Source organism: Oreochromis aureus, linkage group 12, assembly GCF_013358895.1.
Source record: "Oreochromis aureus strain Israel breed Guangdong linkage group 12, ZZ_aureus, whole genome shotgun sequence".
Taxonomy (NCBI): domain Eukaryota; kingdom Metazoa; phylum Chordata; class Actinopteri; order Cichliformes; family Cichlidae; genus Oreochromis; species Oreochromis aureus.
The window spans coordinates 1,874,515-1,897,844 of record NC_052953.1 but is presented as its reverse complement, the minus strand read 5'-3'; the positions used below and the strand labels follow the sequence as shown (position 1 = coordinate 1,897,844).

The 23,330-nt window shown below is 42.8% G+C and overlaps 1 protein-coding gene across 1 annotated transcript; it reads right to left on the bottom strand.

The window, feature by feature from the left end:
* Positions 1-1,960: 1,960 nt before the first annotated feature.
* Positions 1,961-22,562, bottom strand: LOC116334537 (GTPase IMAP family member 8-like). Its single transcript, XM_039621085.1, has 5 exons — positions 22,413-22,562; positions 21,067-21,140; positions 20,899-20,945; positions 4,819-5,985; positions 1,961-4,699 (listed from the first exon to the last, which is right to left on the bottom strand). Exons 3-5 carry the CDS (start codon positions 20,915-20,917, stop codon positions 3,141-3,143), a joined length of 2,745 nt encoding a protein of 914 aa, XP_039477019.1. The 5' UTR covers positions 20,918-20,945; positions 21,067-21,140; positions 22,413-22,562; the 3' UTR covers positions 1,961-3,140.
* Positions 22,563-23,330: the final 768 nt, after the last annotated feature.

The window sequence follows — 23,330 nt, the reverse complement described above, 5'->3', positions numbered from 1 at the left end:
GCCTACTTATAGCATTTATTTTCTAAAGGGACTTTATGTTATTTGTGACCATTTACGGTGTTGAAAAAACTAGCTGGCTCCATCTCCCTCTTGGATCAACATTCTGAAATCCCGATTTTTAAATAAAATGATCACATCAAACAGTGAAAGAAACCCCAGTAGATGCGTAAAACTAGTTAAATTAAAACTAGTGGTTTGATTAAATAAAACGCTTGTGAACAGGATGAAATTACCCATTCAGAAGAAATTCCCATTTGTGCCGTTTTTAAAATAAAATGTTTGCATCACTGCCTGCTGAGACATTGTCAGAATCACAAAATTAGTGTGATTAAAACACTATTACCAACACTTTTGACTAGATGTAAATAAAAAGCATTCGCGCTTTGTTAAGGCGCACTGTGAACAAAACGCCTTCCACCCCTACACGCAAAAACAAAGAATTGCTCTTAAGGACACATATGTCTGCATAAATGAATGTTGAGACACGCCAAAGTGAGAAAAAATAGTTTAATTAAAAACCCTATGGTTTGATTAAATTGAAACACATGAACTCATATGACCCCACAGACGCCCTGTGTGTTTCCACACATGAACTCACATAACCCCAGGACCTGAACGCGCATGCACACACGCACGAAACCGGTCAAACCGGTTTGGTTGGCCGCCATTTTGAACTAGTGCCCCCTTATTACTACTATTAACTGCACAAGTAGTGCTGGTCATAGCTGCTGGCTCACTGGGTAAGGCTGTCATGGGTCTGTAGCTCTGTCACCGTTTTAGGGAACATATTTAGTTTTAAAGTAAGTTACAGGGCTTTTTCTGCCTTTCTGAAGGGCTTATATTTAACTAAAAACTATCTAATATTAATGTCCACATAATTATGGATTATTATAATTATGATATTTAAACACACACTGTATTTTAAAGAACTTACATTAAGAAATAGATTATATTAGATTTATATTTTACACATGAAAAATGCTGATTTTCCAGCAGCAAAATTAATGTGTCTCTACCGTTTAAACAAATTTAACCGTTTAATAAATTTTCTGCCTGTACAGATTGGATAGTTAAACATACATTATTTTATATTTATTATTTATTTTTGTATTCTTTTTACTTTATTATTATAGCACTAGAAAATACCAAGGGAAGGATTCTGGATCAGCACCATGATGCAGACTTATGCGCGCAGTATATACAGTATATACAGTATTCTGAAGAAGGTCTAAAATGTCATTATAGATTAAGTGCAAGAGTTGTTAGTTGTAAATAATAGTTTATTGCAATAGCAAGTTGTGCCTTGTTCTCAGATGGACAGCAAGTGGAGAGTGATAGATGAGATGAGGAGATGGAAGGAGGAAGAGAAGCAAAGAGTGATTCACAGGCAGAGCCGAGTTTATTTCTCACAGTTTTTTGTTGCCTTATGGTTCCAAGCGCTGTCACCTACTTTTGCATTTTGTTATTATCTCATAACACTTGTTGATTCAGCTACCATCTCTCCTATGGACTTTTTAATGTCTACAGTCTCAGATCAACACAGCCCTGCCCTCCAGCACTATAAGCCGCAGAAACCCCTCAATAGCTACATTGTACCCATCAGGTAAAACACAGGCTACGTTTGCTTTGCCTTGTCCCCACCTGATGACAGTGATATACTACGATGCCATCCCATTCTAGATTCTTAACTAATGTGTGTTGTTGTTATTCAGCCTGGTTCACTGTGTCCCTTTTTAACTTTGAGCACCCGCCCCCTTAAACGTCTCTGCACGGCCCTGATCTGTGATAACTGCAATCTTCCTTTCTCTTCCTGTTCGGCACTACATTCCATGCTAATGCTGCAGACAGACAGAAATTAAACTGCTGCTAAACACATGTGTCAGAGTGGGTGTGGGGATTAGGAAGCTCAGTTTGATTTGACAGGATCTTCAATGAAATGAAAGAAAACATGAAATCAAAATCTGAATGAAGATGCTTTGTTTCATCATTTAAGTACCATCCACACGAATCACAGGGAAACACTCATTTATTCTTTTGAAAATCAACAGATGCATAAACGACTGTTATTCTTAGTTATGTCACTAATTATGAAGCAAAGAATTTATATTTGTCATTTATCAAAATAAAGTCAAATTTTATCTACCGTATCTGAATATTTTCAATGATAATTGAGTAAATGTTGTTATATTTAGATATTGCAGAGGCATAAATAATATCTAAACTTTACAGTCATATACCTGACTATTTAATAAAAAATGAGAGATTTTATAATAAAACTCGATAATTACTGATTACACAAAATGTATGAAAAAACCCAAAACAAATAAACACAATAAAAATAGAACTATTCCCGATAAAATACAAGAAATCATATCACACACTCTCCAGATTTTTACCAAACATTACAGAAAACAACAAATCAGAAAAGATTCAAATGACTGATTCAACTTACAGTACAGTACAGAGCAAAACTAACAAACTTAAATGAACATCCTGGTACTTACAGAGCTCAGGCCGGGAAAAATTATTTGATTCATAACTTCAAAAAAAGACAAGAATAAAGGTACCTGATCACCAAATGTGTGTCGTCTTTCTTTGTGATCAAACATTTAATACCCCCGCCCACACAAACACACACACCAAACACACAATGATAACATTAGAATGACAAAGCCACCCTGATAACTGTTCTGTTCTTTACATATTTGACTATAATTTGTTTTTCCTGCATCATTGCAACTTATCCTCTGTTTCTATTTTGAAGTAAATTATGCTAAAAACATTTATTTGCTGGAAAAACACTGACCATTGCTTCCACTCTGCCAGGTGGCAGATTAATGAGCTGAGACAGGAGATGCTGGTTCCAGGTGGGTCTTTTAGTAACTAATACTTATTCAAAGTGAGGAGAAAGTTTAACCAGTCAGAATCATTGCTAATGTTGGGATAGTGACTTGTGGTTTAATGGTGAGACTGGAGTCCGACACCGTGTTTAAGGCAGATTAGACGACATCCAATCAGAATTATTTTCTGTTGTGAGGAAATCCCAAACATTTAAAGCACGCAGAACAACAAATCAGTGCCTCTTTAAATGTTTTTCTCAGAACAAATGACTGAAAAAAACTGTAATCATTCATTTCTCGTCATAAAATGCTGCAGGCTGACGCGTCACTGACCTCATCACTTAAGATTTTTTGCATCAATTCACTTAATTGTTTTTCATGTTCTTCCTCTAGTTCTTCCTTGTCTTCCTCAGTTTTTCCATTCCTCATTTCTTTTTCATGTTTTTCCACTAGATGTTTGATCTTTCTCAGGTTTTCGCTCTTCTTGGTCACACGTTTCATTAAGTCGTTCATTTCCTTCACATGTTCTTCCCGCTGAGCATTTAATTCGTCCATGTGTTTCTTTTGGGATTCGTTGAACTCTTCTGCTTTCTGTCTGGCTTTTCTTTCATAGCTCTTCTTTAGGTCCTCCAGTGTTTTCTGATGATTGTTCTCTATTATTTCCATTTCTCTTCTTATTTGTTCCTCTTGTAATTTGTTGTTTTCATATTTTATTTTTTCTTGTTTGTAACTTTCCAGCAGTTTTTCTATTCTTTCTTCCTCCTCTTGTCGTCTCTTTTCATCTTCTTGTCTTTGTTTCTCTCGCTCTTCTCTTCGTTCTTTCTCCCAGGCTTCTTGTTTTCGTTGCATCTCTTCTCTGGTCTCTTCCAGCTGTCTGTCGACACTTTTCTTTGCCTCTTTTTCCAACTGAATTTGTCTGTCCAACTTTTCAAGTTCTTCTTTGAATTGTTGTCGATATGTTTCTTCTCCAGTGTCCTTTTTCTTTTCCTCCTCTTCTCTCATTTCTTCTTCTTTTTTTCTCTTCTCTTGTTCTTCCTTAATTTTATCCATCATTTCCTCGAGTTCTTCAGCTTTCCGTTTTCTCTCATTTTCTATTTTATCTCTCTCTTCTTCCATTCTTATTTTCATTGCTTTCATTTCTTGCTTATGTTTTCTTTCAATCTCTTCCTTTTCCTTCTGCATCTCTTCTTCCTTCTCCTTCAGGATCCTCTGCATCTCCTTCTTTATTGCTGCTTCAGCCTCTTGCAGCATCTCATTGGTGTAGAAGCTTCCTCCATTGTCCTTCACCATGGTGTCAATCTTTTTTATCAGATTACTGACTTGTGTGCGGTTTTGTTTCTCAGAGTTATTGAACACATGGTATCTTCCTCCACAGTTAGAGATCAGCTTCTTAAAGTAATCATGACATTTGTTCTTGATGTAATCATCAATAGACTCTCCCTGACGCTCCAGATCGTCTCCTCTGGTGAAAAGGATGATGGTGAACTTTCCTGAATTCTTCCCAAAGAATTTCTTGATGAGTCTGGTCGTTTCTCTCTCCTCTTCTGTGAATCTGCCAACCTGTATCACCACCAAGAAGACATGTGGTCCTGGAGCCAGCTGGCTGATACATTTCACCATCTCTTCTTGAACTTCATCATTTGACAGAGCTGTGTCAAACAGACCTGGAGTGTCGACCACAACAACAGGACGACCGTCCACCTCACCCTTTGCCTTCTTACAATATGCTGTGACCGACATTTGACTTGATGCAGCTGTAAACTCGTCTCTTCCTAAAATGGTGTTTCCTGTAGAGCTCTTTCCACAGCCGGTCTTCCCAATCAGCACAATCCTGAGACAGTCTGAGTCCTGTTCTCCACCTTCATGACCAAAAACATGAAAACTGGAGTTAGCTTAAAGATTGACACTTGTACAATGCTGGATTAAAACTCTTTGGGTCACTGAACACAGGAAAGCTACTAAAGTCTAAAATACTTACCAGTGGTCATGTTCTTCTTAAGTTGTACAACATTTTCCATTTGTGCATGTAAAAACGTTGTAGCTGTATAACTGTGTGGTTTGTCCGTGGCCTCACTAATTTTATCTACAACCTTGAACAACTTTGGAACCTGCTTTTTGTCCTTGATGTTGAGAACAACAGCTCTTCCTCCACAGGTCTGATGGAGCTGCTGGATGTTCTTGTCTTCCTTTACAAAGTTAACAACAGCTGGATCTGTAGGATCTGAGTCCACAGTGAACAGAATCATGGTGAAGTCATTGACTCGAGAGCTGAATGTGTCCTGGATGGTCTTTAACTCTCTCTTGTCTTCACCAGTGAGGGGAGCCACAGGTAGGACCAGGATGAAGGCATGGACACCCTCAGGATCACAGAGGGAGATACACCTGAGTGATTCCTCCATCACTGCCTCCTGAGGTTTTCCATACAGGGCAGGCAGCTCCACCAGGGAAACCCAACGTCCACACACCTCTCCCTGATGTTTAACACACTCTGATGAGTTGGAGACTGAATGAAGCTCAGTCTGACCTAAAATGGCCTTGGCTGCTGACGTCTTCCCTGCTCCTCTCCTCCCACACAGAACCAGGTTCAGACTGGACTTCAGATTGGGTTTAACCTCTTCTTTTAACGTTAGATATTTTCCACAGTTTTTACTCACCATCTCATTCATTTCTTCCATCAACTCTGAGGAATCTGAGAAGGAGTCTTTTCTGTCAAAATTAACGAAGTGCTGCCTTTGTTTGGATTCTTCAATGAGTTTATCCACTGAGTTATTCCCTTCCTCATTATGTGTTCGGATGACGATGGAGTGATTAAAAGCATCTTGACCAAACAAGCTCAAGACCAAATTCAGAGTTTGTCTGTTCTTCTCAGTGAAGTCAGAAGGTTTCACTAACAGCAGCAGAACGTTTGGTCCAGGAGGACAGAGACTCACACAGCTCTTCATCACTTTAAACAGCGCTTCCACAGGCAGACTGAAGATGTCGGGAGTTTTTACAACTGTGGGAGGTTTCCTGTTCCACTCTCCAGAGGCAGCACCAGATTGCTTTCCTCCAAAACCTTTAGACTCTTTCTTCCCAACGAGGAGCTTTTCCAGGGCTGATTTCTTCTTCTCACTTTTTCCAAACAGCATTATCCTGAGTTCACGTGCTGCAAAAAAAAAAAAAAAAAAAAAAAAAAAAAAAAAAAGGTAAATTACCTCCAAAATTATGAAACACATATTTACATCCCATTCTATTCCATAGCTTGCAATTGTTAATCAAATCACTTGAGAAATAATCATTTACAATTTGTCTTTGTGTTGTTTTTTGTTTTGTTTTGGGGCGTTTTTGGCGCCTGGCCCATTTGGTTCTTTAGCCGTCAGAATTGTTGTCTGCAGGACAACAAAAATACCCAATGGATTTCTTTACTAAGTGGATCATCACGGCTTTGCCATATTGGTCCATTTGATGGGCTTTTGTTGTCATTACTATTTTTTATTTTATGTTATTTTTATTTACAGTTGTTACAAACGGGACAGACAAGGCTGGGAGATAGGTAAGGGAGAAAGAAAGATAAAGGAAAAGAAAAGCAAAGGGGAAGAGGGACAGTGAGAAAGGGCACCTAAAAAGAAAAAGAAATCTCCCGGATCACCTGTTGAGAGAAAAATGAGAGAAAACAAGCAAAAAAAGAGAGCAACATAATAAATGCAACACCATCGCATTAATCTAGTTAACAGTAAATAACAGATGAGATGAGAGATGAGATAGCCTTTATTTGTCAGTTGCAGGTCTTTTGCCCGCAACCGAGATGACAGACCTTGCCGACCGTACATACATTACACAACATCACATTGGGGAGACAAGTCAGGCTAGGTAGCGAGGAAAAAAAACATCGAAATGTGTAACACAAAAGGATAATACAGGAATGCACAGATATCAACACACCGTAGCACAATAAAACACAGACGAGCAACATGGGAAAGAGTTCCAGTGTGTACATCTGATCTGGGACCGCTGCAATCTTTCGACTGCGCCTCCAGCTGACCTGATGTCCACATCAGAGGGGAGGTAAGCGTTGGAGGTGGCGTTGGATCCGGGGTAGGGAGGGTGATGCGTCGGTGAGTGCTTATCAGTATCAGTATATGTATGTGTGTGCGTGTCCAGAGTTCAGCTGAGACAGTGTCCTTCGCCCTGCCAGGCTAAGTAAACAGTCTTCCAGCCAACCCAGTTGGCCTTGCATGGGAAGGAACAGTCTCAACATAGTCGTTATCAGGGATTGTTTTGATCGGCTCCAGCCTTGAGCCCGCAGCTGGCGCCGGAGGGGTAGCCAGATTATGATAGCAATTGTCTTCCAACCAACTCATGAGAATTTCGAGCTGTTTCTTTTAGCACTCCGACACTGGTCCCTCCATCATCCGTTGGATAGCTGCGAGTTTTTCCATGATGTTATTTACCTTCGAATCCGAGATCTTGTCACTCTTTTGCTCACAGAGCAGATTCTGAGACCTCACGACCGCAGCCAACTGATCCGTGATGTATTCCAACTTCCGCCCATAGTTGTTGATTTGAGCGGATTCTTCCCTGATGTGTCCCAATATCCGCTCAGAGATGTTATTCTGAGTATTCACTGCAGCCGCAATTGCCTCCAAGCTCTTGACCATGTCCCTGTCTGTGAGCCCTTTCTCAAAACCCGCACCTCGTCCTGTCAATTCAATCTCAGCGGGCAGCTTTGTGGCGGTTTGGACAGCCGGTTCCGCTTTCTTAATTCTCTGATAAGCCAGGGCCAGGCCAGCTCCGATCAGCAAGAACCCTGTTATCATGGTTCCGAATAGGTAGATATCTTCAGCGTCCTCGATCGACAGTCCCGCCAGGCACACGATCCTCCATGTCTGCCACCCGTCCATCGTGTAGCCGGCAGGGAAGGTCCCTCCAGGGCACTCGGGCTCTCCCGAGCCCAGACTTCTCGTGGAGAAGAAGCCTTCAGACTTAACCAAATTAACTTAACATCCCACACAGAAAGTAGAAAGTGATCTGACTAGATGGAAATCTCTACCCATGTCACTCATGGGAAGGGTCGCCACTATAAAAATGATGATCTTGGCAAAAATAAATTACTTATTTTTAATGATCCCGAACAAACCATCACAAGATTGGTTCAGATCTCTGGATTCGTATATTTCTAAATTCCTTTGGAAAGATAAACCCCCGCGTATCAGCTTAAAAACGCTTCAAAGAACCAAGGATAAAGGAGGACTAGATCTGCCTAATTTTCAACAATACTTCTTAGCCAACAGGCTTCAGTTCATCGCAGGATGGTTAAAACATACCTTCTTAGATGAGCTGTGGCTAGATGTTGAACAGGCACTTTGCAATAATCGAGAGATTTCAGATCTACCATTTATCAGCTCAAACATCAAAAGACATGAATGCTTTAAAAGCATCAACATCAGCTCTTCTCTGACAGCGTGGTGGGAGTTTCTAAAAATAACGGAGTCTTCATTAATCCCATGCAAACGTACACCTATCTGGAACAACCCTGACATATTATAAAACAATAATATGATTAATTTTCCAGATTGGAGTTGTAAAGGAATTAAATACTTAGAACATATATTAGAAGGAACAGAATTTATTCCATTTGACAGACTAGTTATACAATATGGGATCAACAAGAAAAGATTTTTAGAATATCAACAAATTAAATCCATAGTAAAAAAGAAATTTAAACCGGGTCAAGTTGAATTACAAACACCACCAAGCGCGGTACATTTTCTTTCTCTTAAATCCCCCAAATTATTGTCTAAAATATACAGAATGCTTTCTAAAATAGATGAATCAATATCCCTTCCTATTGCAAAGTGGGAAGCGGATTTATCTGTCAGCTTAGACTAAAATTTTTGGTCTCAGATATGCTTAAAAACCTTTAAATTGATTAGAAATTCCAGTCTGCAATTAATACAATACAAAATACTACATAGAGTGCACTATACAGGTCATCGGATGTTCCAGATGGGCTTTACATCTTCCAACAACTGCTCACGCTGTCAAGGCAATACATCAGACAATTACATCCATGCTCTTTGGTTCTGTCCACCAGTGCAGAAGTTTTGGTGCAAGATGTGTGAAAACTTATCGAAGTGTCTGAAATGTAACATTCCAACTTCCCCTTTAGTGTGCTTGTTGGGGCAATTGGATGATGTCACTACAGAAACTAATACAGTCCACATGGTTTTCACTGCCCTATGCATTGCCAAGAAAATGGTCCTCATGAACTGGAAAAATAAAAATAATCTTAATTCTAGTCAATATAGAAACCATGTAATAGATTACATTAGTATCGAGATAGCCTCTGCCACCACATTAGATCAATCCCTCTGGGCTCCTTTGATCGGCTCCATCATGGTGGGGAGTCGTGGTTTGGTCCCGCCTTAGCTATTGTGGTTGATGTGGAGGTTGGGACGGGCTTAGGGCGTCTGGAGAATCCCTAGGGACGTTATCCCTGGAGGGCTTAACCCAGGGGTTGTGGTCATAACCTGGTTAGTGGCTCTGGTTGCTCTTAGAGGGTGTTCTCCTCGTGACTGCGTGTAGCAGGGCTGGGGGAGGGTCTGTGCTGGCAGACGTAGGTTACTGGCCTGGTAGCCTGGCTGCCCCTGAGTGGATCCAGGGCAGGTGTGGGGGCTTGGGGTTCGGGGGTGCTTCGCCTCCGTGCTAGGGCTCTGTCTGAGCCTTGGGGGCTTCGATCCTTGTTGGTGTGTCGCCGAGGTTGTGGGCGGGTGGGTGCACGGGGGCTCAGCCCTGGCGCAGGGGGCCTTTGGTGCATCGGCCTAACTGGGGGGCTCTTCAACTGGCAGGGAGGTTATTCCATCCTTGCAGTCCACTCTGCAGGTGGGGGAGAGACATAGGAGAGGTGGAGAATAAACCTAACCTGGGTGTCTATTGTCTTGTGTAGTCTGGGAGATGATTGAATGTTGGGGTGGGTACAGTTTCCTCTGCGGTGGGGTCGGGTGGGCTGCCCCGGGTCCTGTGGGGTTTGGCGGTGCTGCTGCCGTAGGCCCCGGTCTGAATGGGCCTGGGCTCCCTTGCCTTGGTGGGTGCCGAAGGACGGGAGCTGGCCCCAGGGAGGGGCATCTTGCCAAGTAGGGCGTTGGGGTGCGGGTGTGTCACCAGGGTGCAGGGGAGGTATTCCACCCACCCCCGGTCCCCTTCTGGCCACCTGTGCCTCAATTTTATTCCACAACTTAGACATCCACATCACTCACACTCTCATAACACATACATATAGGGCCTTGAGGGTGGGCACGTTAACGGCGTCTAGTGGACAGTCTGTGTATTCAACCCCACCTCTGGCACCGGTGCCGGTGCCCACCTCTCAATTTTAAATCCATGAAGACATTGAGGGTTCTTGGGAGGGGTCGTGCTAACACCTGCTGCTCTCTGGCAGCAGCACCATGCCCTCCCTTGTTTTAAATGCACTTTAGAACAGCACGCAGCAACACTACACATGAGCGAGAGGAGGGAGGTTTGGGGTCTTCACACACCCCCGTTCTCTGCTGGCCATCGGGGCGGGGGGGGGGGGGGGCTGGGTGGAGGTGTTGGCCTTCCGATTGGGATCTGGGATGCGGGGCCTCCCTGCTGCTGTGCAGCCTGGGGCAGTCTGCTTGCCTCCACCCTGGGGGAAAGGGTAGCATCTCCTGGGTCTAGGTGCCGTTTCCGCCTCTAGGGGCGAGGGTACCTGGACCCGGGGTATAGAGTATGTTTGGGGAGTGTGATTGTGTGTACATGTCCATGTTCAAGGTTCAAGGTTCTTGATTTGTCACATGCATAACACACAGTGAAATGTATCCTGACACGCTCCTCAACATGTGCAAAAGGGGGGGGTAGAGGAATAACATTATATATATATATAGTATATAGTATATACATTGGGTGAATGTGCAGTAGTAGCAGCAAGCAGGTGAATTCTGTACATTAATAAGAATAGACATCTGACTATTTTACAGAAAAAGTTAAAGGAATTTGAAATGTACATTGTGCCTGGGTTTAGAGTGTCTGGAAGAGAGTCCTGTCTCAGTCAGTTATAGATGATGTGAGAGGGCGGGTGTGTGTATGTGTGTGGGGAGGGGGTGGCGGGTTGGTTTAGGGCCCGGATGGCTTGGGGATAGAAGCTCCTCTTGAGTCGCTCTGTCCTTGCCTGGATGATGCGCAACCTTCTACCAGATTGTAGAAGTTGGAACAGTTTGTTGCCAGGATGGGACGGGTCCTTCAGTATCCGCACTGCTCTAGTCCGGCATCTTCTGGTGTAGGTGTCCTGAAGCGGGGGGAGAGTATGTATGTCTATCCCTACGTTGGGTGACTACTAAGTATTTGTATGTGTGTGCATGAGGTTGGGAATGCATGTTTGTGTCTGTGTGTGCCTGTTTGCCTGTCTCTATATGTCAGGTCGGGTCTTAGACTCCACCTCTCTGGGAACTCTCAGGCCCTCCAAAGTATGGAGGCCTATCTCCCCTCACCACACTCCCTGCTGGTGACTGATGCCCTCAGGGGTCGGTGCGTTAGTGGTTCTTGGTGTCCAGGGCTGGGCGCTCAGGTATGTACCAGCTCACTCCCAGTGGCTACTTGGCGGGGCCTGGCGCCTGTTGCCTGGTCAGGCCTCTTCCGGGGCAAAGGGGGCCCTCGGGCCTCCGGCCTCTGGGCCTGTGGCTCGGTTCACTCTGGCACAGCTGGCTGCTGGCAGAGCCGGCGGGCACGCCAGTGCAGCCCCCTCTGGCTTCTGCTCTGTGGCTACTGGGTGACCCCTCATCTGGGGCTCTCCTCAGCTCTTCCCAGGATGGTGGCACGGATGCCCCTCCGGTGGTCCTCCTTGGGCTCTCGCACACTGAGGCCTCTGGATGTCTGCAGCCTGGATCTCCTCCATGCCTGCTTCATGCCCTGGGGGATGGGGCTATGGCTCTCTACATCCTCTAGCAGACCATTACATGGGGAAACCTTTTGAATACAAGCCCGCTGATCCACACAGGTGTGCACACGGGTGTTCACTGTTCATAGATATAAACTACACCTTTATTGGCTGCTACTTCCAAGCACATTGTACGCTGTCTGTCCTGCGTGCTGCACAACAACATTCAATATTTAGTATTTACTGCTGTTTACACTTAGCTAGATTAATGCGATGGTGTTGTGTTTAGTATGTTGCTCTGTTTTTTTTTTGCTTGTTTTCTCTTCTTTTTCTCTTAACAGGTGATCCAGAAATTTCTTTCTCTTTTTAAGTGCCCTTTCTCACTGTCCCTCTTCCCTTCTGTTTTTCTTTTCCTTCATCTTTCTTTCTCCCTTTCCTATCCCTCAGTCATGTCTGTCCCATCTGTAACAACTGAAGGTAAAATAAAATAAATAATAACAACAAAGGTCGATCAAATGGACCAATACGGCAAGGCCGTGATGATCCATTTGGCAAAGTAAATCCATTGGGTATCGTTGTTGGTCTTCAGACAACAATTCTGACGGCTAAAGAACCAAATGGGACAGGCACCAAAAAAAAAAAGCAGTAAATAACATTAAATACTAAATATTAAATGTTGTTGTGCAGCATGCAGGACTGACAGTGCACAATGTGTTAGGTACACCGAGGTACATGAGGTAGCAGCCAAGAAAGGTGTGGTTTGTGTCTATGAACAGTGAACACCCTTCCACATAGCAAAATTGGTATGGCCCGGATCTGGCCCACACAATGTGCTTACACATGGCCCACATACCGCAAAGAATGACGGCTCTTTGATGGACCCTATCTGGTTTCCCAAAGGTGGCCCACACATGGGCCAGCACAAGACCAGTTGCAGACGCACTGGTGGTCCTTTGATGGCCCATGTGTGGATTACCTCTGGCAAACCTGGTCTGGGCCACCAAAGGCCGTCATTCTTTGCGGTATGTGGGCCATCTGTAGGTGGTGTGCAGCCACGGGCCAGTTGCAGACACACTGCTGGCCCAGAACAGTTTCAGCTCTGACCCCAGATGTCAGCGTAATGTGTACCTTAATAAAGCCATGTAATAACAACATGTGCATAATAGTGCAAAAGTAATATGAGGAAACTCTGTTCAGACAGTGAATGGACAGATTCTTATATAGCATTTTTCAAACCTCGCAGATTACTCAGAGTGCTCTATACAACATGCCACATTCACCCAACCACACACTTTCTCTTAACTGATTGCTTCCTAACTACATTCATACACATTCACACTCAGGACATGCAGACTAGAGAAGCCAGGGATTGAACAACTAACCTTCCGATCAATAGGTGACCTGAGCTACAGCCACCCACTGGCAAAGATGAGTAAACCCTTACTAGGTTTTAGATAAAGTGTACACTCACAAACCTGTCAAACTTGCATTTGAAACGTTGGCTACCATAGCAGTATAGTATTGCAACATGGCATTTGGGTGTTCTATCTAGAACAGGAAAATAGGAACATAAATAGTGTCTCATTGCCAGACCTGGCCCACATCTGGTTGACATACACCCTGCCATGACACCAGTCAGTCAGAAGTGCCAGCTTGATGCCAGATCTGGGCCAGGCCTGTTTTCTATGAGCCTGGGCCACATAAACCAAACCACATTCGAGCCAGATGTGGCATGCCATCACACAGACAGTGCCATCTCTGCCAGACGTGGCCCATATCTGGATGACATACGTCTTATCATGCCAGAAGTCAGCCAGCACTGCTGGCTTGATACCAGATCCGGGCCAGACCTGCTTGCTATGTGGGAAATGACGTGCTCTACCTCTTGAGCTACAGCCACCCAGTGGTAAACATGAGTAAACCCTAACTAAGTGTACACTCACAAACCTGCATTTGAAACATTGGCTACCATATCAGTAGGGATGGGTACCGGTATCCGGTGCCATTATGGTACCAGACCGAAATGCAGCACACATTTTGGTGCTTTATTTCGGTGCTTTATTTTTTGGATTCTAGCCAATCATTTTACCTTTGCAAGCATAGTAGGCGGGCCCAGGTACGTACGTTCTTTTAGAGCAGAGCTACAGATAAAAAAAATGCCCAAGGTGAAGCGGTCAAAAGTCTGGTTGTACTTCACAGCAAAAGATGCAAACTCAGCAGCCTGCAACAAGTGCTTGTGGGGAATAGAAATATTTTATTGCTATTATTTGCTGCTATTTTATAATCATCATTACCATTTCATGTGATGTTGCATTCAGATGCATTCAGATGTTCAAATATATTGGTATTATATTAGTCTTTATTACAGGTCCAAAGAAGAACCATTTTAAAGGGTTGAGTTGAATCTATAATTTAAAAGTTATTAATGCTTTTATGATCTCTGTGTAGAGGGCAGAGACAGGAAAATACTCTCTGTGCCAAAATGAGACAGGAAACGAAACGCGTCTGCAGAGCATGTTTTGCAGAAGTGAAACCGAAAGCAGAGCGAGTGCAAGCCGAAGAGCCAAAGAGTTAGTATGCATTTATCTTTGATTTAAGCTTTTAGTAGAGGCTTTTGATCAAAACATTAATTCAGTAGAGTACATCTATAGGAATCACTGATAGGGGAAAATTCAAGTTGCTTAAGTTAAGGTCAACTAAGGTTCAGAAAAGCAGATGCACGTACAGACAGACAAATAGTGAGAGGTCATGACACGTCGCCAGACACAGCATGCACGCCGCCTCGCACGTGTACGCACTCACACACACACCATAACAGATCTATTTTGGTAGGGCAGAAATGCAGAAGTGTGCCGAAGTACTTAGAGGAAGTGCACCCGACGAGCGACAGCGAAGAGGGGAAGCACCGACCCGAAGACAATGTTTTTTAGAGCAATGTTAAAGGTCATGGAACATTTTGTGGTTTGGATTGACGTAAGCTGTACTATTGTCTATTTTTGTAAAAGAGGGGGGCTTTGTTATTGTACCCATATAAAACCTTGTCTCATGATTGTAAGTTCAGTTCAACACTGATTGGGTTGTTGAACTCACACATGTGTTCATTAAAATGCCGTCTGAATTGCACACGCCTGGATCTGTGGTTTTTATGGATTCTTCTCTCAACATTGAACCCTAACATGCTTTAAGGTGATACTGTGCAAAGGAGGTAACACCTCGAATCTGATGAAACTCATGGCGACGCATAGCATTTTTTTAAAAGCTGAGAAATGCGCCGTGTTTGATAGCTTGCTGCGAGACCTCACACCGAGCACATCTACTGCGGGTGTGGTGCCTGTTATCGGACCCGGAGTTAGCAACATCCCCCAAAAACCTGAAGAGTGGAGTCCTGGCCCCTAGCCCTGTCAGTGTAGCAGAAATGATGACCGATGATGATGGCAGCAGCAGCCGTTCTCCTCTGCGTGAGTAGCTTCATGTTGTTGGTGTGTAATTAACGTTGAGTAGGCTAACCACATTATTAAATTAATGCACGTAAGGTGAACTAGCAAACACCTTCTAAGTTACATGCGGCTGTCTTCTTGTTTGATGGCAGATACTCCCTTCACCCTGGCCAAAAAGGCTAAAATGACCAAAGAAAAAGTGGGAAACAGTTAAACATGAGAGGTTTTTGGACAAAGTTGGTGTTTTTTCCATTGATTAAGCACTGCTTCCAGCCAAGAGTGATACAATATATGCCCTCTAGCTGCAGAAGGCTAACATTGTTATCTTTTTATTAAAAAAAACAGCTAAACTTGTGAGGTTTTTGGACAAAGTTTGTGTTTTCCATTCTTTAACCACCGGTTCGAGCACTGTTTAAGCACCGGCACCGTTTCAAAAGTACCGGTTTGGTTCTGGTATCAGATAAAACCTAAACGATACCCATCCCTACATATCAGTATAGTATTGCAACATGGGTCTTTGGGTCTTCTAACTAAAATAGAAAAACAGGAACATAAATAGTGCCATCATTGCCAGACCTGGCCCGCATCTGGTTGACATACACCCTGCCATGACACCAGTCCGTTAGAAGTGCTAGCTTGATGCCGGATCTGGGCCAGACCTGTTTCCTATGAGCCTGGGCCACACACGCATTTTTTAGAAGTTGAGATTTTTTTGTTTTTTGATTTTCTGTTTTCTGCCTGAGGCATTGCCACCTTAACGTGGTCAGAGCTGTAGTTGTATGATTTTTTAGGTAGACCTGTAAAGATGCTGTTACAGTAATCAAGCCTACTAAAGATGAATGCATGGACTAAGTTTTTCAGGTGCTGTTGAGACATCAACAGCACCAATTTACACATCATATTCATATGAGTGCGGTCCTATTAACCCTCATGCTGTACAGCAGTGGTCCCCAACCTTTTTGCGCCACAGATCGGTTTATGTCAGACACGGAGCCTTTAAGGTATTGTGGATAAATACAACCACATAAAATGATCCGACCAAGACAAAAACTGTGGTATTTTGTAAATATAATAATAAACGTGAATGTACTGTGTAATTGTGTAACTTTATTAGCAGCGTCCTCCTGCTATGGTAACGTGTAAATATTTCTTTCAAAATAAGACACACAACTACAACAAGGGAAAGACTCAGGGAAACCGAGTTAACGATAAAACCCCTGAAAACCATAAATTTCACACCGGAGCCTTGACCAAACGACTCACGGACCGCTGCTGTACAGAACCCACTGTTATCATCTTCAATGCCCTGTACCAACACAGAGCAGAGCAGCTGTCTGAACACTACTCCAACAGAGGTCGATCATCTTGTTAATAATTTTACGTATTACGTACGACTCTGGATACTGTAGCTCCTGTGAAAACTAAGGCCTCAAATCCGAAGTACCTGACTCCGTGGTATAATTCTCAAACACGTAGCCTAAAGCAGATAACTCGTAAGCTGGAGAGGAAATGGCGTGTCACAAATTTAGAGGATCATCATTTAGCCTGGAGAAATAGTTTGCTGCTTTATAAGAAAGCCCTCCGCAAAGCCAGAACATCTTACTATTCGTCACTGATTGAAGAAAATAAGAACAACCCCAGGTTTCTCTTCAGCACTGTAGCCAGGCTGACAAACAGTCAGAGCTCTACTGAGCCAACCATCCCTTTAACGTTAACTAGTAATGACTTCATGAACTTCTTCACAAATAAAATTTTTATCATTAGAGAAAAAATTACCAATAATCATCCCACAGATGTAATATTATCTACAGCTACTTTTAGTACCATTGATGTTAAGTTAGACTCTTTTTCTCCAATTGATCTTGCTGAGTTAACTTCAATAATTACTTCCTCCAAACCATCAACGTGTCTTTTAGACCCCATTCCTACAAAACTGCTCAAAGAAGTCCTGCCATTAATTAATTCTTCAATCTTAAATATGATCAACCTATCTCTAATAATCGGCTATGTACCACAGGCCTTCAAGCTGGCTGTAGTTAAACCTTTACTCAAAAAGCATCACTAGACCCAGCTGTCTTAGCTAATTATAGGCCAATCTCCAACCTTCCTTTCATATCAAACATCCTTGAAAGAGTAGTTGTCAAACAGCTAACAGATCATCTGCAGAGGAATGGCTTATTTGAAGAGTTTCAGTCAGGTTTCAGAGCTCATCACAGCACAGAAACAGCTTTAGTGAAGGTTACAAATGATCTTCTTATGGCCTCTGACAGTGGACTCATCTCTGTGCTTGTCCTGCTAGACCTCAGTGCTGCGTTCGATACTGTTGACCATAATATCCTATTAGAGCGATTAGAACATGCTGTAGGTATTACAGGTACTGCACTGCAGTGGTTTGTATCATATCTATCTAATAGACTCCAATTTGTACATGTAAATGGAGAGTCCTCTTCAGACACTAAGGTCAATTATGGTGTTCCACAGGGTTCAGTGCTAGGACCAATTCTGTTTACATTATACATGCTTCCTTAGGCAGCATCATTAGAAGACATAGCATAAATTTTCACTGCTATGCAGATGACACGCAGCTCTATCTATCCATGAAGCCAGGTAACACACACCAATTAGTTAAACTGCAGGAATGTCTTGAAGACATAAAGACCTGGATGGCCGCTAACTTTCTGCTTCTTAATTCAGATCAAACTGAGGTTATTGTACTCGGCCCTGAAAATCTTAGAAATATGGTATCTAAGCAGATTCTTACTCTGGATGGCATTACCTTGGCCTCCAGTAATGCTGTGAGGAACCTTGGAGTCATTTTTGACCAGGACATGTCCTTCAACTCACATATTAAACAAATATGTAAGACTGCTTTCTTCCATTTGCGCAACATCTCTAAAGTTAGAAATATCCTGTCTCAGAGTGATGCTGAAAAACTAGTTCATGCATTTATTACTTCCAGGCTGGACTACTGTAATTCTTTATTATCAGGATGTCCTAAAAACTCCCTGAAAAGCCTTCAGCTGATCCAAAATGCTGCAGCAAGAGTCCTGACAGGGACTAGAAAGAGGGAGCAGATTTCTCCTGTTTTGGCTTCCCTTCATTGGCTTCCTGTTAAATCCAGAATTCAAAATCCTGCTCCTCACATACAAGGTCTTAAATAATCAGGCCCCATCTTATCTTAATGACCTTGTAGTACCAGCCATCCATCCATCCATTCACTTCCGCTTATCCTTTCCAGGGTCGCGGGGGGCGCTGGAGCCTATCCCAGCTGTCATAGGGCGAAAGGCGGGGTACACCCTGGACAGGTCGCCAGTCTGTCGCAGGGCCAACACACAGGGACAGACAACCATTCACGCTCACATTCACTCACACATTCACACCTTGTAGTACCATATCACCCTATTAGAGCACTTCGCTCTCACACTGCAGGCCTACTTGTTGTTCCTAGAGTATTTAAAAGTAGAATGGGAGGCAGAGCCTTCAGTTTTCAGGCCCCTCTTCTGTGGAACCAGCTTCCAGTTTGGATTCAGGAGACAGACACTATCTCTACTTTCAAGATTAGGCTTCAAACTTTCCTTTTTGCTAAAGCATATAGTTAGGGCTGGACCAGGTGACCCTGAATCCTCCCTTAGTTATGCTGCAATAGACGTAGGCTGCCGGGGATTCCCATGATGCATTGAGTTTTTCCCTTCCAGTCACCTTTCTCACTCACTATGTGTTAATAGACCTCTCTGCATCGAATCATATCTGTTATTAACCTCTGTCTCTCTTCCACAGCATGTCTTTATCCTGTCTTCCTTCTCTCACCCCAACCGGTCGCAGCAGATGGCCCCGCCCCTCCCTGAGCCTGGTTCTGCCGGAGGTTTCTTCCTGTTAAAAGGGAGTTTTTCCTTCCCACTGTCGCCAAAGTGCTTGCTGATAGGGGGTCATATGATTGTTGGGTTTTTCTCTGTATTTATTATTGTGCTATCTACTGTACAATATACTGTACAATATAAAGCGCAAGGAACTGACCTCCCAGCCCATTGTTCCTTCAGTGGGCTGGTTTCGGTCGTTATGCAAATGTACTGTTTATAAGGTTTGGGGAAACCTGCAGTCAGCTGAGACTGAAGAAGTCACTTGGATGAGTGACGAAACGTTTCTCCCACAAAACGCTACGTCCAGATGAACAGAATCAACTTTTGGAGATTTACTTTCCTGGATGATTGAGAATGCATCAAGATGTCACTAATGAAGAAACATCAGTGGCTGTCCTAGCTTCATTCAGCAAGAGCCCACAGCGTAGCACTCTGTCACTGGAGAGTGGCATTAGTCGAACATCCCTTCGGCGGATATTAGCTACTCACAAATGGCAACCTTACAAACTGCAGCTACTGCAGCATCTCAACGAGGATGACCCAGATCGGCGCACAGAATTTGCAGAATGGGCAAAACAAAAATTGGAACAGGACCCTCAGTTCACGCAGAAGATTTTGTTGAGTGATGAGGCAAACTTTTATGTGAATGGTGAAGTTAACAAACAAAACCACCGCTCTTGGTCTGACACTAACCCACATTGGATGGATCCCTCCAAGACTGTTGGAACAACAAAAGTGATGGTTTGGTGTGGTATATGGGGTACAACGATAGTGGGTCCATTCTTCATCAATGGAAACCTCAAGGCCACTGGATATTTGAAATTGCTACATGATGATGTGTTTCCCTCTTTATGCACTGAAGCTGGCACGTTCCCTGAGTTTTTCCAGCAAGATGGTGCACCACCACATTATGGGTGCCAGGTCCGAGCATTCCTAGATGAACAGTTTCCTGGAAAGTGGATTGGTCGTCGTGGGCCAGTGGAATGGCCCCCAAGGTCTCCCGATCTGACCCCCTTAGACTTTTATCTTTGGGGTCATCTGAAGGCAATTGTCTATGGTGTGAAGATACGAGATGTGCAGCACCTGAAACTACGGATACTGGATGCCTGTGCTGGCATTTCTCCTGCGGTGTTGCTATCAGTGTGTGAAGAGTGGGAGAAGAGGGTTGCATTGACAATCCAACACAATGGGCAGCACATTGAACACATTTTATAAGTGGTCAGAAACTTGTAAATAACTCATGACAGAATAAAGTTACGTTGAAACCAAGCACACCATTGTTTTTCTTCTGACATTACCAATAAGTTTGATGTGTCACATGGCCCTCTTCCTATTGAAAAAACAAAAGTTGTATCCAAGATGGCCGACTTCTAAATGCCCACCATGGTCACCACCCATCTTGAGGAGTTTGCCCCCTCACATATACTAATGTGCCACAAACAGGACTTTAATATCACCAACCATTCCCATTTTATTACGGTGTATCCATATAAATGGCCCACCCTGTAGATTAAGTGCATGTAAAGTGTGTGAACACAAAGAACATGCATTAAATAGACAGAATTTTCTTTCTGTTCTTGAAGTTCCAATTTTTGCTGAATGTGATGTTTTGTTTGATTAAAAGAAAAGAAAATTTCATTCAGTTCTGACCTGAACATAAGATTTGTTTGTTTGTTAGAAAAAAAAAATAATCAAATGCAATATGAAAATGTTCATCAACTTTTTTTCTCTTTACAACACAGAGATATTAGTATCCTGTTCCATATATTCTCTTCCAACAACAGAACCAGTATTGCATTGCCTCAACATGACAATAACGAGTCTGATCTCACCATGCTACAATATGATTAGACAATGTGTCATGCAGACCACTGAAGTCTGGTTGAACTCACCAGGTGCTGCTGCCGCCATAATATCACTCTGTTAAAAATACCAAAGACTGGAGAGAAAAAAAAGATATTAGGTTTTTCTGTGACAAACTTGCTTATAAAGACAGATTCTCCAAACATGTGGAAGCATGCAGTACGGTTTTGGACAAGCAGTGAATACTCAATACTTACTTTTTACTGTGTCCTCAGATTTGTGCTGAAAAAGATCTTTGCAACTCGGATGACTATTTTGGAGTTGGAGGATGCTGTAGTGCAGAAATAATTCAGATAGTATCAGCATTTTGGCTTTTGTTCATAATTCATTCATTAACAAATCTTTTCTGCAGAATAACCTCAATTATTGAAATATTGAATTTGTCGTGGATACTGTTGGAATATATTAATGTTTTGTGGATACAGGAGTATATGAACAGAATTGTGGCAGAAATGTTTAGAGACCTAGATCTTACCTGTAGTATGTTTTTACCTGACCTCTCAAAGAGAGATGAACTGTCTTTTTGGTTAATTGAAAAAAATTCTCTTGGTGTTCAGCTTGGTTAAAAACACAAAGGACATCACTTCCATCTCAATAAACTCCTCACATAAAGAGAAAATTCAAACCAAATGAAAGTTTTACACTGGTTTTAAAAAATTTGTATTTCTGCTCCAAAAAATTGGTTTGACACTTTTAACAGTTTGTCTTTGGCGCTCTTGTGTCACGGCTCACGGGATGAAATTATTAAAGGACCCAAAACGCAGGCAAAGGACAGATGATATGAGTAAACGTTTATTTTCAAAATGGCAGAATGACACAAACAGGCAATGGGGGCATGAGAAGCAACTGAGGAAAGATAAACTGGGAAAATTAAAGAGCAAAGCTGAAATGATAACCAACTGGGGTGAAGGGCAGAGAGACTCAGACAGATGCAGGGAAACCACTCATGATGACAGAGAGGAATAACACAGACGAACCAGCAACAGGCAGGAGAACACACAGGGCTTAAATACACACAGCAGTAATCAAGGGATGGGAGACGGGAGAGATGGGAGGGGAACACACCTGGTAGAAATCACAGCTGACGAGACAGGGGAAACATAAAGTGAACACACTCACATGAGACAAGGACCTTCAGAATAAAACAGGAAACTAACAGACACTTAACTTGACAGACAGACTCACAAGCAGCCACAGTGACACCGCGGACAGACAGAGGGAACACAGGCAGGCATAAAATAAAACGCAAACACATAGCAAACCTAAACAAAAGACATAATAAACAAGAACACAGAATAATATAAAGAAACCCAAAACACTGAGTCGTCAGATTCAGGACCATGGCATCTTGCATGGATTAAAGTTAATGAAGACTAAAACCAGATAATGTTAAATGTAAATTAGACAAAAAGTGTCAGAGTGTCATCCCAGTGTGAGGTTGGTGTAAGTCAGACATGAACAACATACTGACTGATGTGTACAAGTTTAAGCAGGTTATAGTTCGAGTGATTCCTTTGCAGCAGCTGATGATTGTGTGTGTTACCTGTTTGCTTTGCTCTGAGTTCGCAGCTGAACAACTCTGCACGCTCGGACAGACAGCACGGCTTCTTCCTTTGTCTGTTTGTGTCTCTGATCATGTTGGTGGGTGAGAGAGGGGGACAATTTGTAGGTGGGCTGTAAGCTGCCTGCCCAATCAGAACTTAGAAATTGTGCATGTGTTTTCTGTGCTTCCACTACCTAAACGAACAAAACATAACAACTTTTGGTGGGTTTGATGTTCTGTGTGGGTGGTGTTAGCCTGCCCCTGCACATGACTACAGCAAGAAAGCAATAAACAGGAAGCTTTCTGAAAGAAAGATGAAGCTTTAAATGATAATGATTTTCTTTATTATGGGAAAGCAGAAACATTGGTCTGTAACTGGATCACAGATGATTATCTCCCCTTTTATATGTACTGCATCTAATTACCCTCTTCAGAGTTTTGTTAATTAAATTCAATATTATTTATACAGTGCGAAATCACAACAACAGTCGCCTGAAAGTGCTTTATATTGTAAGGTAGAACCTATACTTAATTGTATAGTTTGTACTGTTTTTATTACAAAGCATTGTTCATTTTAAAGCCTAATGTGTTTTGCTAGGATCATCATATTTAAAATGTAAGGAGCCAGATAACCTCAAGGAGGTGGGCAGGGAGAGGAAGGTCTGGGCTCCTTGTCCCGGCGCCCGGATAAGAATAAGGACCCAAACAACGCAGAGAAAACATTAAACTAACTAAAGGTCACAGTTTCTGAAGTTAAAAACATGTTTTCTGTGGTGCGAGGCATGCTTTCCACCAACAGACAGGGCAACTCCTTCTCCATTTCTATTGGTCCTTTTAACTTTAAACTAGAGATGGCACGATACCACTTTTTTATGTCCGATACCGATACCGATATCATAAATTTGGATATCTGCCGAT